General features: G+C 36.3%; 1 protein-coding gene across 5 annotated transcripts in view; it reads right to left on the bottom strand.

Moving 5' to 3' along the window:
- NFIB (nuclear factor I B) overlaps nucleotides 1-17655 on the bottom strand; it is a 234621-nt gene that overhangs the window by 1773 nt on the left and 215193 nt on the right. For all 5 annotated transcript variants that reach the window (XM_055302607.1, XM_055302609.1, XM_055302608.1 and 2 more), the window contains one exon: nucleotides 1-4902. This exon is cut by the window's left edge and continues 1773 nt beyond it. In XM_055302607.1, the coding sequence (XP_055158582.1) occupies nucleotides 4773-4902 (130 nt within the window). In that variant the 3' untranslated portion in view covers nucleotides 1-4772. The remainder of the gene's footprint in view (nucleotides 4903-17655) is intronic.

Genomic DNA, 17655 nt, shown 5'->3' with positions numbered 1-17655 from the left:
GAGTTGTTTCATTAAAAATGAATACTGTACACTGAATATGGGATAACTTTCTGCAGCCTTCATCGTTTCACACAGTACGTAGATTTTTGAATCTAGGTAAAGAACATGTCCTGGTGTCACCGCTGAATATGTCCCTGTGCAATCTCTTTTGTTGAGTCCTTGTGAAGCTACCAGTCACAAATCCAATACTCTGCTCCCTGAGGACACGTTATGTGAGACATAGCACTGTTGTAGTTTTCTGCCTATCCCGAATGCTCTGTGAAACGTAACCTTAAATACCATCACGTAACAATCACAAAAACTTTTGCTAAAGGCCGTATATACTAATAAAAAGACAGTGGTGCTTCTGACATTCTGAAATGCTCTGAAAACCAACTTTCCCAATACTAAATACAACAAAATAACCTTCATAAAATATAACTTTTCTCCATTTACACTTTTTTAAAGGATTAGTACCCTATGCTTTTCAAGCACAGGAATCTGTGAAATAACTCCTAACATGGACAGATTTTTTTTTTTTTTTAATACATAACTTACGAGGCTGGAGAGTTTTAACTCAAGTCCAGTCTCTAAACAAGGAATATTCTTGTTTACTTTAAAAATGGAAACAACATATAGTTCCATTATAATTGTTAAAAAGTTAGCTTTACAAACATGGGAATTTTAATTTAAAAAAAAATTCTTAACAAAACTATACAGTGTACAAATTACTGTCTACAAGGTAGGCGGTTCGTTAAGAAGATCTTTCGCTCTTCTTGCTACTTTGCAGCTTCACAGATTCATTCACATATTTTTTTTAATGGAGCTGCCCACCCGAACATTACCCCATAACTATATTGCTATAATTAAGATTTTTGCCATGTCTTTATGTACAGTCTCCTTCACTGCCTTTTATTTACTTAATTTTTTTTTCCCTTAGACAAGCCTCCAACGCTCACGTCACTCCAGAGGAAACACTTCAGAGGCACTGCTAGTGGTGGGCCGCAAAGCCACGCAACAAAAATGCCAAACAGTGCCACGGGATGAACGGGGGGCAGGAGACACCCCCTGTGCCTGGTGCCCTTGGGTGACCTTCGCCATCCCGAAGCTCTGCAGTTCTGGGAAAGGGGGGGGGCGTGCAAGACCTGCAGGAGGGGCACCCTTCGTCAGAATATACTTCCTGGTTAAAAGAGGAGGAGGCCGAAAAATGGATTTGAGATTTTCTACAGATAGTAGTATTTTTAATAATTTTATCACAAAAGGAAAGGAGGGGAAAAAACGGATTAAAAAAAAAAAGAGCAACACTTGAACTAGGCCTTTGTATTCAAGAGGCAGGCAGGAATACCCACAGTGTGTAATTTACTTATTAGCTAGAACTGCTCATTCTCTGGCAAAAAAAGAAAGAAAAGAAAGAGAAAGAAAGAAAAAGAAAGAAAGAAAGAAAGAAAGAAAGAAAGAAAGAAAGAAAGAAACAGACAGACAAACAAACAAAAGAGAGCGAGTCTGCTCTTAAAAAAATACTGCGTGTCCTGTGAGGTTGATTTGTTCACCTACTCAAGGTCAAAGATGCGTGAAGAGCTTGGCTGAGATGAGCTGTTTCGGACTAGGGCAAGTATCACAGAAATGAGTGGACTTAACTCATCAACTTGCGTGGCTAGGATCCTGCTGTGCTAACGGACTGAACGGGCTAATGAAATACAATTCTAGACCTACATGCATTGTTCTAAAGTATTCGTTATGAAATCATACGTTGTGAGAACAATGGACAGTTTATTTTATTAGGCCATGGCCTGGGGGAAGCGGGTCAGGGGGCTCCTTGAGACTGCCCTCCGTGTGTCACTAATTCTGAAAGATTTTCCTTCTAGTAATGAATTCCCTCAATGGGATCGGGGTGGGTATGGGGGGGAGGGGTGTAAGAGCAAAATAAACCCAGCCTCCACTCACCCACTAGCCCTCAGGGGAAACTAAATCAAATATATATTTGAGGCACCATCCCTTAAAAAATCCCATCAGCATCTAATGGGGCTTAATTCATCCACAGGAACATTAATTTCTGAAAATTCTACATTTCCCTTCTGCTCTGGTTCTCAGCTTAAAAGGGCAGGTAAAATAAAAACGTAACAAGATTCATTATTTTTTTGTTCCTTAAAAATTGAACTTTGATTTTAATCCAAAAGTCCAAATACATTTAATACAGCAACCCTCTGTTCAATCCTCTGGATGTATTAAAAAAAATAATTCCAAGTGCGCTGCAATCCATTTGAAGTAGTGAGTCACAGGTAGATCATATGCTACCATTAATGATAAATGAATAAATGGGGGAAGAGAAATGGTGGAGAAAGAATACAGAAGCACTCCCTCCAGTCAGGATGATGTGTTTTGGAGGAGAAAATATGCTCAATGTGTTAAACCCCCCCGAAGTGTGAACCATCCACTTGGTGGATGGTTCCACCAATATTTTTGCCAAATATGAGACAGGCTCACTCTCCACTGTGGATCTGGAACTTTTGAGAAAAACTACCACCACCACCACCACAAAAAAAAAAAAAAAAAAAATTAAAAATTAAAAATAAAATAAAAAGATAAGACAGTTTGTTTTAAGCCAAGTCTGCCTCCAGGAGAATTTGTTGTGTTCACTTTCTTACTACTTTTGTTGTTATGAAAACCAGAAATGAGTTCAGCTTGCACCCCAGGTGGGAAGTTAGAGAGGGTGGAACCTGTGGAAGTTGCAGTTTGTCACAGTAGACAGAACAGTCGCTTTGCAGCCCAGGCCCGTCTCAGGGTGCACTGCTTCACAGCTACACTGTAAAGTGTTAAAAATCCTCCCACCCACCCCAGAATATATATATATGTATATTAAAAAAAATCCCCTGTCCATCTCTCAGTACACAAAGGACCTCATCACACTGCAAAAATAGCAGTACCCACTTTGGTCAATTAAAACAAACAAACAAAAAAAAGCATACATTATTTTTTTTAAATCTGTGTACTTACCTATAATAACCAATACAGCTAAAAGCACTACCTACATAGGCAAAACTTGGTATTGCATAATTCGTATAAATTTGAAACCCCTCCCCCCCAAATATTAATTGGAAGATGAAAAACATGAAAGGTTAATAGAAAAACACCAAAATACTGAAAATATTGCTGGTCGATTACAATTTTTAAGCGGCAACTATACACAGCCATGATATGCTTTATAAATGTGAGATAAAGGTATAACTGTCTAAAAAATCCATGATGTCACACATTTTTCTTCGTCTGGAGTACAAAATATTTTGTCATAAAAATGGTAAAGATTTAAAATGATAATAAATGCAGCAAAACAAGTGTAGTGATGTCACTTTTTTGTGTTTTTTTTTTTGTTTTTTTTTTGTTTTTAGATTTCAAGGCAAGGCACGTAATGTGGACATTATATCTTCGTGCAAATTAGGATTACTGGAAAGAGTATTTTTAATTAAAATTTTAAGAGACATAGAGGCAAAATGTGTCTGCCCATGCACACTACAGATCTGTCAATACAAGAAATTTGTTGAACAAGGCTAATGTCTGAAAGCACCATGCAAGTTTTCAGCACCCTCATTACATTTGTTTTCTCAAGAGTGCGTTTTTATATCCTACACCCTGGCGTTCCCAGTTTGTAAACTGTAAGCTTTACCCTTGTGACATGGATTTGCCTGCCTCTTTGTCTCTATGATGCAGATTTTATAGAACCTTTTGTACGTACACCCTATGGGTTCTTGATGCAACCAGTAATTTTAAATAAATAAATTCTACCTCCAAGGAGGCTGCAGCTAAACCAACATAAGTGCTGTGTTTTCATTAATTTTTTTTTCCTCAAGCACATGATTTGTCTTGATTTAATGCCTTTTCAATGCCCTCAAAAACTGAGGGGAAAATAAATTCGTTCAAAATTATTTTAAATTCTTTTTAATCCCCTCAATTTAGAGTCCAAGGGCTGAAGGACTTATAATCATGATTCCCCTTTAGATATAAATTTATAAATTGCACTTGCCTCTGTTAAGTGTTTCTTTTGTGGGGAAAATATTATATTAATTTTTACTGTTGCATGCAGAGATAACACTTCACCTACATAGAGGCATTTCTTCCATAGAGCCTTTGTGTTCAAACTGTTTTTTTTTTCTTTTTTCTTTTTTTCTTTTTTTTCTTCTCTTTTTTTTTTTTTTTTTTAAGGTTTCAAACTGGGTTACACACTGGAAAAGGCTGGGTTAAGGGCCAAAATTTAATAAATCTGTACTGATAACTAAAGGCTACAGAGATTTTATATATATATTTTTTAACTTTTAGAAATCAGAGTGCTTATAAAATGGCTGGCTCATGGCTCTGTCACCCAGCACCTCTGATGCCGCCTCCTAGCCTTCGTTGGTGAGATAACCAGGAATAGTGATTCCATGCGTAAACAACAAGAATACTAAACCAATAAAACTAGCTTATCATGCAAATATTAAGGCATCTAGAAAGTCAGTTAAAATATATTGTCATAGAGACAGAACATCTATTTCCCAGCGGACTTCATGTAACAAAGGCTACGTTGCAGGGGCTGCGTCTACCATCAGCGAAATATCATCGACCCTTTTTATGTCATTACAGTTTCAACCTTAAGGGAATTAGTGATTGTAAGTGCTGCAATTGCTGGTCTATATCTTCTTTCTTCAGTTGCTTTCCTTTCTCCCTTTTGTTTTGTTTTGTCCGGTCTTCCTCTTTTCCTTTTTTTTTTTTTTTTTTTTTTTTTTTTGATTTCTTAAACTACTGTTGTATTTCATTTTCCCTCAGTTGCTTGTTTCTGCTTGAAGGAAAGGTTCTCCAATTATGTTCAAACCGTAATTTTGGACATTTGCCGGTAGGATGGGTGTCCTATTTGATACTTGGAAAGGAACCAAGCTAGCCCAGGTACCAGGACTGTTGACAGGAGAGGAGCAGGAGGGAGGGAAGAGAAAAAGAAGAAACACAATGTTAAAATCTACAATGATATTAGAAGTATAAATTCCATAGGCATCAAATTACTGCTATAACTTCTTTCCACTTTACAGTTTAATATGAGATTAGTGTGCTAAACTGATTATTATAGGTAGGTACACTGCATGGTCTATTTCTCTCATGGAAGGTAAGACTAATGGTGAGGCAGGAAAAGCTCAAGTCAGGCTTACACACAACTGTTGAACTCTGATGGAGTGTATTCCTAAAATATCTGATCTACTTTGATGAAAAAAAAAGAAAGAAAGAAAGAAAAAAAGGAAAGCAGCAAATCCACAATGGTACCAACATGGTTTGCCAGTCATATTCTGATCTTGCTTTACTTTCAATTCACAAGCAATTCAGTGATAAGATGGGTTTCAATTTTTTACCTGCTTATTGATTGGATACACCTGAAAGCTGTCATGAAAGATATTCCTTTTTCCTTACAATAAGAAAATACACATATTTTAAGAAAGTCAGTACATAATATGTAATTTGAAATGCTGGCACCAGAGGCCTGGGCACTCCCTGTCACCGCCATCAGTATGGAAGGTTACCACATCCAAGCTGCTCTCAGTCTGAAGATCTGGGAGGGGTCGGGGGGAGGGGAGCTGCAGGGAGCAAGCAGACGAGGTTCCTGCCCCGTCCAACCCTCATTTCACCTGTGTTGGGTTTGGGCTGTTTAAAAAACTTGAAGAACAGTTCTCTAGTTGCTATTGGCATAATTGCTCATTAAACAAGTAATCATATGGAAGGAAATGACCTGAGATCTATAGATCACAAAACAACCCCACACACCATACATTTTGGGGGATATCTAATCAGACCATGTTTGTATCAATACTCAACTCAGAATGAAAGTCAGCTAATTAACAGCTGTGCAAATCATCACAAGCCAAAAACACATCAAACTGACAATTCTATACCCTGTTTTAGCATGGGCTGACTTGGAGACATCATTTCAATGTTTTAAATTTAAGGCAGTATCCTTTACTTTTGAAACCATGAGGTGAGATGGATACTGTTATTGTAGATATCAACCTGGACACCCTCATTTTTTCATACATGAATATCAAAGATACAAAAACCGTTATGGGATATTAACTTGAAGGAACCATTTTGTTTAAAAAAAAAAAAAGCTTGGATTTCAAAAAAAAAGAACCTGGTGTGTGTGTGTGTGTGTGTGTGTGTGTGTATCTTTTTTTTACTCTGGTAATACCTCTACACAAAACATGTCTTTTTAGTAGATGTCTAAGGGCATATTTCTGAGTTGATACTTCAACTGAAAAATTTCACAATGATTTTCTATGCTCAAGAGGTTTTAGGATTAGACTATGAGCTCCATGATAGCCAAGTCCATCTTCTTTTGTTCTCCATTTAATATAGTACCAGCACAGAGTGGATGTTCAATAAATTTCTGGATAAGCAAACAAATCACTTATGTGTTCCAAGTCCCACCCAATCCTACATTTTTAAAAAGTAGAGTTTGTAATCATCACGCATTTGCACAAATACATTACGATTTGGCCCCCTATAAAAAGAAAATAGGCATCTCTGAGCTTAAAATTAAGAGACATTTGGTATTAATAAAAATTAACTACTGAGGAATAATTAAGAGTTCGAACAAAGAATTATTCAAACTAAAAAGATATGTCCTTGTTATCTGTTTAAAAGTCATAATTCTCAAGAATTAGAATAGTTGTTACTGAAACCTTTTCCAAGAGACTTAATTATTTTCACATATTTCTCTCTTCCCACACACATCTTCCATTTCTGTGCTTTGCATGATTGATTGGGAGAGAATGTTACATGAGACATCATGAAAGCTATTTTCCCCTCAACCATACTTTCACTGCACTTTGTTACACAGTACTATTAGAGTATTTATTACTTCATATCATAGTCACCTGCAGCTGTGATTATCTTATCGGCTGAAAGGTAAGCTCCATAGAGAAAATGACTGTCCTATCAATTGTAGAGTCTGGCTATAGCTAATGCTAATTATTTCTTAGCAAATAAAGTGAATTACAAAAACAGACAGCCATTATTCTTAACCTGAAATGGGAAGCATGTATGAAAAACAAAGACTAGCTCAAATTGATGACCCTTGACAGTAAAAGACAATGTCAACAGCAAGTAAATCACTTTGCAAAAGCAAGTTCCAAATTAAATGGGCTCTAGAAAGTCATTTAGAGATTGCATACTTTAGGAAAATAAAGTATAGCTTAATGATTGAAAATAGATGTGAGTCCTTAAATGGAGAAGTATGTCTAACTGATGGCAGAAAAGACAAGAATTTGGAGTTTATTTTGCAATAGCTTTCTTATGCAGTTCTAAAAAGAGACATGTCTTACTCTTTGGAAAATGCTCAATAAAAACAAATTGATGTAGGACTTTTGCTGCAGAATATCTAGCAAATTCAACTTAGATATTTACTTAAATTTTTCAAACCTCCCATCCTACATCATGACCATGTCAAAATGGCAGTGTGTGTGATATATTTGTCAATACTGTTTATGAACCTTTGGGGGAAATAAATCTCAAACATTAACACTATGCAGACCTCATATATGAATTTTACAAGTCTCTTATTGCCAATTTATATGTTAGGTTCAAAACTATAAGGCACATTTCTTAGAGCCTTTTGGTAGTCTCATTGAAAAAAATCTGGTAAAACAAATTCAAAGATTATGGCAACAACGTAAAAAAAAAGTTTAATCAAACAAAATAACCTAGATCATTTCATCTCAAAAAGAGAATGCCTCAAATTGCATACCTCAATTTTCAGGTAACAGTGCTTTTTACATATCTAACTCCCTCTATATGAATTAATGCTGCTGATCACCAGTATGGGTAAAATAAACACACATATTCATATTTATCTCCACATACGGACTAGTTATATGTAAAGTATTTAATAGTCTTAATTCATAATGGAATGAGAATTATTTCATGCCCAATCCAATAATCTGTGCCTCTATGTATTAAGAGATGTGTGAACATAATTGAAAGATCTTAAAATATTCAAGGTTAAGTTAAGCTACTTCAGCAATAGATCTTCAAGCATGCACAGATTTTGTTTTCATTCCATTTTCCATTGCCAAATCACCTTTTCTTTAGGCAAACAGAAGATAAGCATGACTAAAATTTGAAAGTACATCTTTAGAAAATATATATAGGTCATACCATCAAAAAAGGAAAAGAATATAAAGTACTTTAAAAAACCAGGCACAAAACAAGGAAAAAGGAGATTTTGACTGTACCTTAACACAAGCAGAATTCACCCTAAAGACTTCTCCATGTATATAATGAGATATTTCCTTATACACAGAACGGATACAAGTTAAATCAAAATTCTAAAAAGTAGTCTGATATCATGAATAATATTTTCACAGTATTCTCACCAAATGCATGATATGGCTGCCCCAAAAAGGGAAGAAACAAAGAAACAAATTATTTTGACCTTAAGATGCATTAATGGGAGGTGACAGCCCATTTTATCCTGATCAGACTACTTCTGAAGCACTGTGTTGCTTCTACCCATCACTCTTCAAGAGAAATAAACTCTGTGACATTTCTTTGATGAAGAAACTCACCAAATCATGTCATTTGAGGAACAGCTGAAGGGAGACAGGAAAGACACAACAGTTAAGTTGGAAAGAAATTCACACTTGTTCTGTATAGTTCAGGTGGAAAGAGCATAAAGCGAGAAATTTCCAGAAGACAATCATGCAGAGACCCTACTATGAGCAAAATAACCATTCTGGGTGTTTTTCATATGCTATCTCACTTGATTTTCTCAATGAACTCTTGAAATTGCCATCATCCCCATTTCACAAATGAGAAAACTAAGGTTTAAACTTGCCCCAAGTTGCCCACCTAGACCTCAGATACGAATCAGTTCTGATTCCCACAGCCACTTAACTCTATTATACTGCTGCCCTGGGAGGTCAGACATCAACCCTACATTAGAATAAAGTTGTGAATCGAGGTTCTGAAGGCAGTATTTGCTTCAGGAGACAGTGAATTTCCCATGCCCCACACAGCTGGATCATAACCTAGCTAAAGGTGCAGAAGACTTCTGCACAGACTATGTGGTTGATCTGAGTGATCAAGCAACTCTGAAATCCCAATATACATCCTCTGAAAACAAATCTAGTTGAAGTTGTTTAAGAACTTAAACAAATCTAGTTTAAGTTCCTATATATGTTTAGAGTGACCTTATGGTGAGGATTACAGGGTAAAAAGATACCCAATTCTGCCTTTTAAAAATGATACACTACTTATATATCTCATATCCTTGGATAAATTGGATAAAGTAGTCAGCCCTTGCATCCACAAGTAGTAAATTGACTCTATACCACTCAATGAAAGAAAGAGAGAAAATTGCTCTGGGCAGGTCAACATTTGATGGTTGTACTTTCTAAAATTATGCAAGACTGTGTCTTCTAGGCCAGAAGGACTGAGACCTTGGCTTTTACCTCAGTAACCACCCAAGAACCACAGAGTGCCAAATAAACATATATGGGATGATAAGTTGAGTAAGGAACCAGACAAAGTCAAAAGCTTCAGTTCAACTATATCTCGAAATAAGAGCTATTTGAAGATAGGCAAAATTCATTTATTACTAGTCTGTGTTTATCTGATAATGGGTTGGGTCACCCATTTATCAAGCATTTTATAAAATGTGAAAGTATCCCAGCACACTAATACTTTTTAGTGGAAAAACAGTATTACCCATCCAGATTTCACATACTAATTTAATCATAAGACTGCCATATTTACCTCAAAGATAGTAAGTACTCTTTCAAGAAGCTTAACAAAAATATTATCAGAATGGAGCAAGAAGAATTTTATATAGTCAGGAATACCTCAACTCTACTAGTAGCTACATTACTTATAGATAGCAGTAAAAATAAGCCATGGCCCAGAAAGCACGGAAAATAAGTAAAACAAAGACCTTACTTTAAAAAGGATTTACCTTTCATTCCTTTGCACCTGTTTTAAATATCCCCAAGAAGACAAGTTTTTTTGTACTTCCTTAGCTAAATACTCCTAATTTTATTAGGAGTAATAATTAACACACAGGTATTAGTATCTCTCCCAAAATGCACAATAAACAATTTCCCCTATTAATAGCTAAAATCTACCTGGAAAAAACAATCAAGGGCAGGTTAATTAAGTATTAATTAAGTTAGAAAAGCCATGCTGTCTTGGACTGTGTATGTATGCATTTGGACTGGCTGCTTACTCCGACATAATACAAATGCTATAGATGGTGTCCTAGGAAAACATGCTGGCTCAGTTGAAGGAACATATGGGTGGTATTTAAGTTCCTATATGTTTAAGAATTATTACATGTTGAGGGCACCTGGCTGGTTCAGTGGGTATAGTATGGGACTCTCAGTCTTGGGAGTCATGAGTTCAAGTCCTACATGGGGTGTAGAGCTTACTTTGAAAAAAAATAAAGTTGTGAGAACTTACTTAAGAATTCATTAATTTATTAGAACAAAAAATGGTACTTAATAAATATACTGTTGCTAGTACTTACATGATGTGCATTATTTGCCCAGTACTATTTTATGAATGTTCAATCCTCGCAGTAAATATATGAGAAAAGTACCAGTTTTATTCTGATTTTACAGATGAGGGAAATGGAGCTAGGCAGTGAAGTCTGCCCAGGCAGAGATGAGAAGAAATGATATTCCAGGAATGTCTGAGATGGGTTGACTGGCCAGCAGAGTTAGGCCTGGAAGACACATTTTTGGGGCAATCGCTTGCCTAAGTTGACCCATGGTATTCCTTGTACTTAGCCTGAGAGGCAAGTGCCTTGCCCAAGTCACGTTGCTATTAAGTTACAGAAGCCAGGATTTGAACTTTAGCAGCGTGGTTCTAGGATGTATATTCTTTCCCACTTACACTTTACCTCATCTCCCTCTCTTGTGAAACACACTTCATGCTTCTCACTGGACATGAATTTATATTATCCTTAAATGATATAAGAGATTCTATGAATTAAGGTCCACTGAAATTCCCCGAGAAGCAGAACTCTTGAATCCAAATTTCAACATAAATAACTGTATTTTATTTATCCAATTCCAGATTCTTTTTAGCTGACTACAATATTTGCCTTTGTTTATGTATGTACAGATGTGGCTGTATGTCAATAATTGGCTTATTGAGTTCCACTTCAGATGAGGCTAAACTAGAAGTGAAATATACAAAGTGCTTTACACAGGTCTTGGGTTTCTTCTACTTATTTCCTCCATTTTTAAGGATCATTATTGCTATCTGAATGATCCTATTTGCATACAAGATGATTTCTAATGATTATTACTATTTGTAATAATCTGTATCGGAAAGCTCCCTGGCCAGCTCTTACCTGATCTGTAAAGTACTCTTGTGGGCTCTCTGGAAAACACCAAATATCATAAACTGCAGGTGGCTCATGGAATTATTCTAACTGCAAGCAATAGCACTTCATAGTAATGAAAAAGAAACGTATTTGTTTCTTAACTAAGTAGGTAAATAGCCTCCTTTATTGCTACTCCTCGGGGACCAACGATTTTGGAAATAGCATATCAAAACGGTAGGCCATCAAAGCTCATTAATTTGTATTCAATTGTTTCAGATGGGTTTTGTTATTAGAGCATGCTGGATTGAATGTTAACTTTACCATGTGTGAGTATTAGCACTTTCTAAGTAAAATAATGACTTCTGCCAGTGAAATATTTTATTTAATGAAGAGCACAGGGCAAGAAGAGCCCTTATGTGTATGGACCACTGCAGCTAAATATGAAATGTGCTCATTGTAATTTCTGTACTCTTTAAGTAAAAAGCTCTTACAAAATCCTAGAAGACGCTTCAACAAGGCAACCTATATACTTAAAAGTAATAAAAACGGATTTCCTTAAAATGTTTACTTTAGACATCAGAAGAATACAATTCCCTTAAATAGGCAAACTTATGTAGATTTTTTTTCGAATTCTGTTTGATACTTTTCATGTTTTAGAACTGAAAATGAGAGATACAGAATTACTACAAAGATGGCTTATTGTAAATAAATTACAGTACACACATGCATACATATGTAACGACTTATGTGCCCGTGGGAGGTTTCAGCCAGTTAAAAAATATAGCATCATCAGGCTCACGGTAGCTATTTGATCTCCTCCCACAGACTGTACCACAGCAGAGAACCCTACGTGTGGATTTCCATCCTTTCTCTAGTCTGTATTCCTCTCTATCCCTGGGTTCCTTTCAATGCTATTGTTACAAGTGCTACTGCTCCCCTTATTAGCATATGTGAGTCTTCAACAGCAGACCAAATTCTCTACAAAAATAGTGCTCCCAAATACTGCCTTTCACTAGAGAAAATCACCCAAGGCATACTAAATTAAAAAGAAATGTAAGTTTTATACAAAAGCAGAAAGCGATTCTTTCCTAAGTGATTTTCATTTAAAAGCAAAAATCGGTGTTCATTTCACAATTTCACCTCTAAATAAGAGAACTTGTAGCAGAATTCCAAACCATAAAATCACAAATGATTAGGGAACTGAATACATTTTTATATCGTGCCTGCTAATACATGTGCAGAAAGAATCAGATGTGCAAAAAAACAAACAAACGAAAAAAAAAACCCAAAAACAAAGACAAAAACAAAAAAACCTTCCTTCGTGTAAAACGAAAATTAACAAAGGAGAGAATAATCTTAAATTTCGACAGCTGGCGGTTATTCAAATTTGTGTTCTTCAATTTCTTGAACTCAAACAGGCTTTTTGCCTTTTCATTTTTCTTACGTTTATTAGTACATTTACTCACTCATCTGCCTTGTTATCTGTGTAAATGCGGCCACAAATCCAGGACATACCTACTAACAGCACTGCAAACAGGAAAATGCAAAAGGTCAGTTAATAGAAGGGGCGTTGGCTGCTGCTGGCTGCTGACTCCTCTCGGAAGTAACGCATATGTAAATATGGCACTTTACGTAAAACGTCTTCCAATAAAGTAGGTGTTTAATGTGCCTCTTTCATGGCAAAGGGTTAACCAGCAAGGTTTACATTTGGGAGTTTTATGAATCATGCTCCTCCCTCTCCTGTAGTACAGCCAAAAATCATCTGACAGGAAACATAAGATTAAGTTTGTCCTACCTAAGCGAACAAAGAGTGCTCTGAACAGGCCACCGGTTTACTGCAGAGCGGGAACTTTTCTCATCCTGCTGGAATCTGCAGTGCTGCTCAGAAAATATCACGGAAAAAGTTGTTTTCTTTCCTCTAACATCTTGTCTCTGGATCATCTCATTTTGGTCACACTGCAGATCCTGCTGCTTCTCCCATAAAGGTTAACTTAAAGCTCCAAACATAATCATGTGGAAAATGGACATTATTGATTCCTATGGTCCATTGTTCCCCTATCCTAAGTCCCTGAAGTTCAAGTTCAATCTGGAATTACATCATGTCTGGTTTCTCCTGGTTACCAGACGGCTTGAGACGTGACCACAGCTACAGAAAAAACAAACAGCCTTCTTCACGCTTCGGCTCCCCTATCGATTCAAACGTAAACTTTTTTCTTTCTCTCAAGTATGCTTCAAGTATGGAGCATGGTTAATTTAGAGATTAAGTTCCAAATTAGATTATCTAATGGCATCTTAATGGATTGCTGACCCATTTCCTGTGGGATGGCAGCATGCAAGTCTGGCTGGAATACAATTAATTTCTTAGGAAGTGTTCTGAAGAGTTTCCTAGATAAAAAGGAAATGTTGTGTTGTGCAAATCTTTCTTTATAAATGGGGAAAGTTAGGCAAAACTACAGCGAATCCCAAAGTATTTTTCAACAGCCAGACCACTGACATTGTGTGTGCACGAACACCATATCAAGGCTGTTTTCAAGAATGGTACCTTTTTTTTATTTCATAACAGGTGCAAATAATATTTGATGAGAATGGAGGAACTCTTAGAAGGTATAGTCAAATACAAAGAACAACACTAGTCAGTAACCCCATTACCAAACAATGGACATGTGCATTTTTGGCTTCTGCAATTCTTCTCTTCAAACCAGATTCTTCTATTCGTCTACCTTATCAGCATTTCTATCATAGTCCCAGAGTGGTGCTAGGGGCCCAGAATGGTGTGTAAAAAGTTGAACATTTTGAACACACTTTAGAGCTGACAGCTGAAAAGGAAATTCAGCACTCTGAGAATAAAGCTCCCCCCAGGAACTCCAGGAACAACCCAGCTGTTGTGCTGTAGTTATGTGTCAAGATAACAAACTGAAAGCAGGAAATGCTAACCTAGTGAATTTGTAGGGATGGTCTTAAGTATAATGTTGAAATAAGAGTTAACTCTTAATACTACCACCAGACCGGAAACACACTGTCCTTATCATATATGTGCCCCATGTCTAGGTATGTGTGCGTATACACACACACACACATGCACACAACACATACACATCTGCATGCATGAACACATACATCATATATGCACACACATATACTTACATACAAACATATAGTTTGGAACCTGATACTGAAGATTATTTTTAAATCTTCATTCTTGTATCATTGAGGATATGTATCTTACAAAGAACACTTTATGGACAAAGCAATGAAGATGGTAAATGGTTGAGGACAGTGTTATGCAAATTGAGTTCGATGTATGAAATGAATGCTCCTATTCCATTCTTTTTGCCCTCCCCCTCCTACCAACCAGATCCAAATAATCTTTACTGGCTGCTAAATTTCTCCTGGGAAATCAAGCAACTCTCTAGAATTGCAGTAATAAACGACAATTTCTTACAAAAACACGTGTAAAGTAACTACAGAATGAAGTATTCAACTCAGAGAAAGGAACTGCTAACACACGTAACATTTTTGCAAAGTACCTGATAAAAGTCTCTGGTGCCACTCGATTATGGCATCAGCAGAGACACAAAAATCCTTCCAATTATTTCAGTGAAATCTTCATTTATTCATTATTTTAGAGGCTGAGCAAATGGTTTGTGTAAACACATCCTTCAGTAACACGCGCATGTTTATTTTAGCCATCTGAAGGCTTCTTCTATGTTTATATAAGCCATCAGACACATACAGCCACTCACTTGTGGCTTTGCTTCTCTTGAAAGGGGTGAAGGCAGAGAAGAGGGAATGAAACAATAAATCCAGTTTCTCTTTTGCATCAAGCACTCCCTCCAATGTTTTAAAATAACTTATGTTTATATTATTCTTGGATTGTCCCTTGGCTTTCTTTTTCATTCAATTATATTGCTCTTTCATACTTGATAGTACAAGTCATGTTCAGGCTATAGTTTCAAGAAAGCAAGCCAGTTAGGGAGTTAACTGCTATGTTTGTTTATACCTACATAATTCACATATGCCACAGTGTAATTTGTCCACATCAGAGGACAAAGCACAAACACAACAGTACCCTTATGAACAGCATCGGCAACTCATCACCTATTAGGGTCCTCAGAGCTAAGCCCTTCCTGACTCAAGAAATGAGCCCTTCGCCAATGGATTTCACTCTGGGTTAACTGCAGTAACCTTTGGGTTAGACAGAAAAACTCGCATTTTCAAGGTGCAAACAAAACACACACACACACACACACACACACACACACACACACACATACTCCTCACAAAATTCTAAGGTCAAAACAACAAAACACCTTCAGGGTTGCAACCTAGTAAGTCTGTGGAAACTTTCCAACGGAGTCCGCCTTGGTTCCTAAGGGAATGTTTCTACGTGGAGGTGGGCGTGGGGCAGAGAGGGAGGAAGAAGGAGGAAATCTTCCAGCTTTGATTGCACTTGCCCAGCTCTCCTCAGCATTGCCATTTGCAGGCCTGTAAAAGGTGCTGCATGTGACACAGAAACACATCTGCAGGAGGGGTGGTATAAAGCAGAAAAGGAGGCCACCGTGGACAAGTGATTGTACTAACAAAGGAATGGCAACAAACAATCAAAACAAAATAAAACAAAGCAAAAGCAAAGCCAAAACACAGAGCAAAACCAAAACACCTTCTCTGCTTTGCCCTTTTTTACTACAAGTCCCCAGGGACTGCCTTTTGTTAAAAACAAAAAGCAACAACCACCACAAAAATAGCCTGATAGTTTCTTTATTCCATTATGACAAAGGCAGATTATTTAATTCTCTGGTTGAACGGCTCTACATTTCTCAGATACTTTCAACTTAATCAGATAATTTTAAAGCTGTAGCAGTGCCCCGATGACTCTGGATGTCTGTTGTGTGCCTTAAAAGTACTAGTACAACAGAAGTTTATGGTTTCCTTTTTCAATATCCTTTCTAGGAAAAAGAAGACATTAAGTTTCATAAATAACCACAGAGCACAAACTATAAACCATGAGTAAGTCATGAATATGTATGTTGTGCCACAGACATGACTACCTGTATTATCAGATATGGACTCTACTTATGCCTATTAAAAAGAAAACAAAAGTGCTATCTTATTTGAGCATATTTATTGTAAATTGTAGGATGCTTTGATTTTTCAGAACCCTGAGCACCTGTTAGCAGTCATCCAGCATTTGGGACAGCCTACCCCACATTTTCAATAAATACCTGTTGAATGCATGAATGTGACAGCCGCCATTATCAGGTAGCCTTCTGAATCATGACAAAAAGGGAATAGACCAAAAGCTACCTTTTTTTTTTTTCAAAAGCTACACTTTTAAAAGCTTTTTGAAGTATTAAAGCCACTCTATATATCATTACCTATTAATCAAAAAGTGTTATAATCGAGAGTTCTGAATTTCTTTCTGATTTCTTCTAATCTGAAGTTGATTACCACACCAATTTTTCAACAAGGAGGGGTTTTGTAACAGGAACAATGCTCTCCTAAGAACTGGGTTTAGTCATCATATTAATTCACGCTGTTCCATATATTCTGTGGTGATTCACTGTCCACTCACCTTTTCCCTTTCTGGGATATCAATTTTTGATTAAAAAAATCACTAGCAACTGGGTGTAGTTATATTTCAAATCACCAATAATTTATATCTTTATTTGGCTTTATGTTCTTTATAGAGGTGCTATCCTACTTAGATAAATAAATGTCAATCAGTAATCCAGATACAGAAGATCACACAGCCATAGGCCACGTTTAAAAAATATGAGTATACTTCATCTGATTCGCAATTCTTAAAAATACAGTAAGGTATGTATGTAGACACAGTCCATTTTGCTAACTGATAGAGAAAACATGGAATATAAAAAAGCTGTTTAATAAAATTAAATCCAAACACGGTGTTACCAAATCTAATTAAATTTTAAAATACTTAATTATTTTATTGAATTTAATTCAAATTTTTAGTAAGAGTATTTAAATAAGGTGCTTTCATTGTGCTTATTTTCTTTTTATAAGCATATATTACATATTTCCAAATGGAGGAATTATATAAACTTCTTGAGAAAAAAATGAAAATATGTAAAAAGGTATACATTTTAAAGTACATGTTATGCCAATCTTCAAAAAGAGGAAAAGTCATATCATATTCATTTTAGGAAGTGTATTAATAAAAATTCGTGAAGTTGATAAAACGGAATCCAACTAATTTTCTTGGTTTTCACCTGAGTAAAAGTGGACATTTTGTTAATTTAGTTCTTTTAAACTCTACTCTTCAACAGTTTCTATCAAGTAAACTGGTGATGGGCAGCACATTTATAACCGATTATCAGAGT

Source organism: Nyctereutes procyonoides, unplaced genomic scaffold (genome assembly GCF_905146905.1).
Source record: "Nyctereutes procyonoides isolate TBG_1078 unplaced genomic scaffold, NYPRO_anot_genome, whole genome shotgun sequence".
Lineage (NCBI taxonomy): Eukaryota > Metazoa > Chordata > Mammalia > Carnivora > Canidae > Nyctereutes > Nyctereutes procyonoides.
This window is presented reverse-complemented; position numbering and strand designations above follow the sequence as displayed.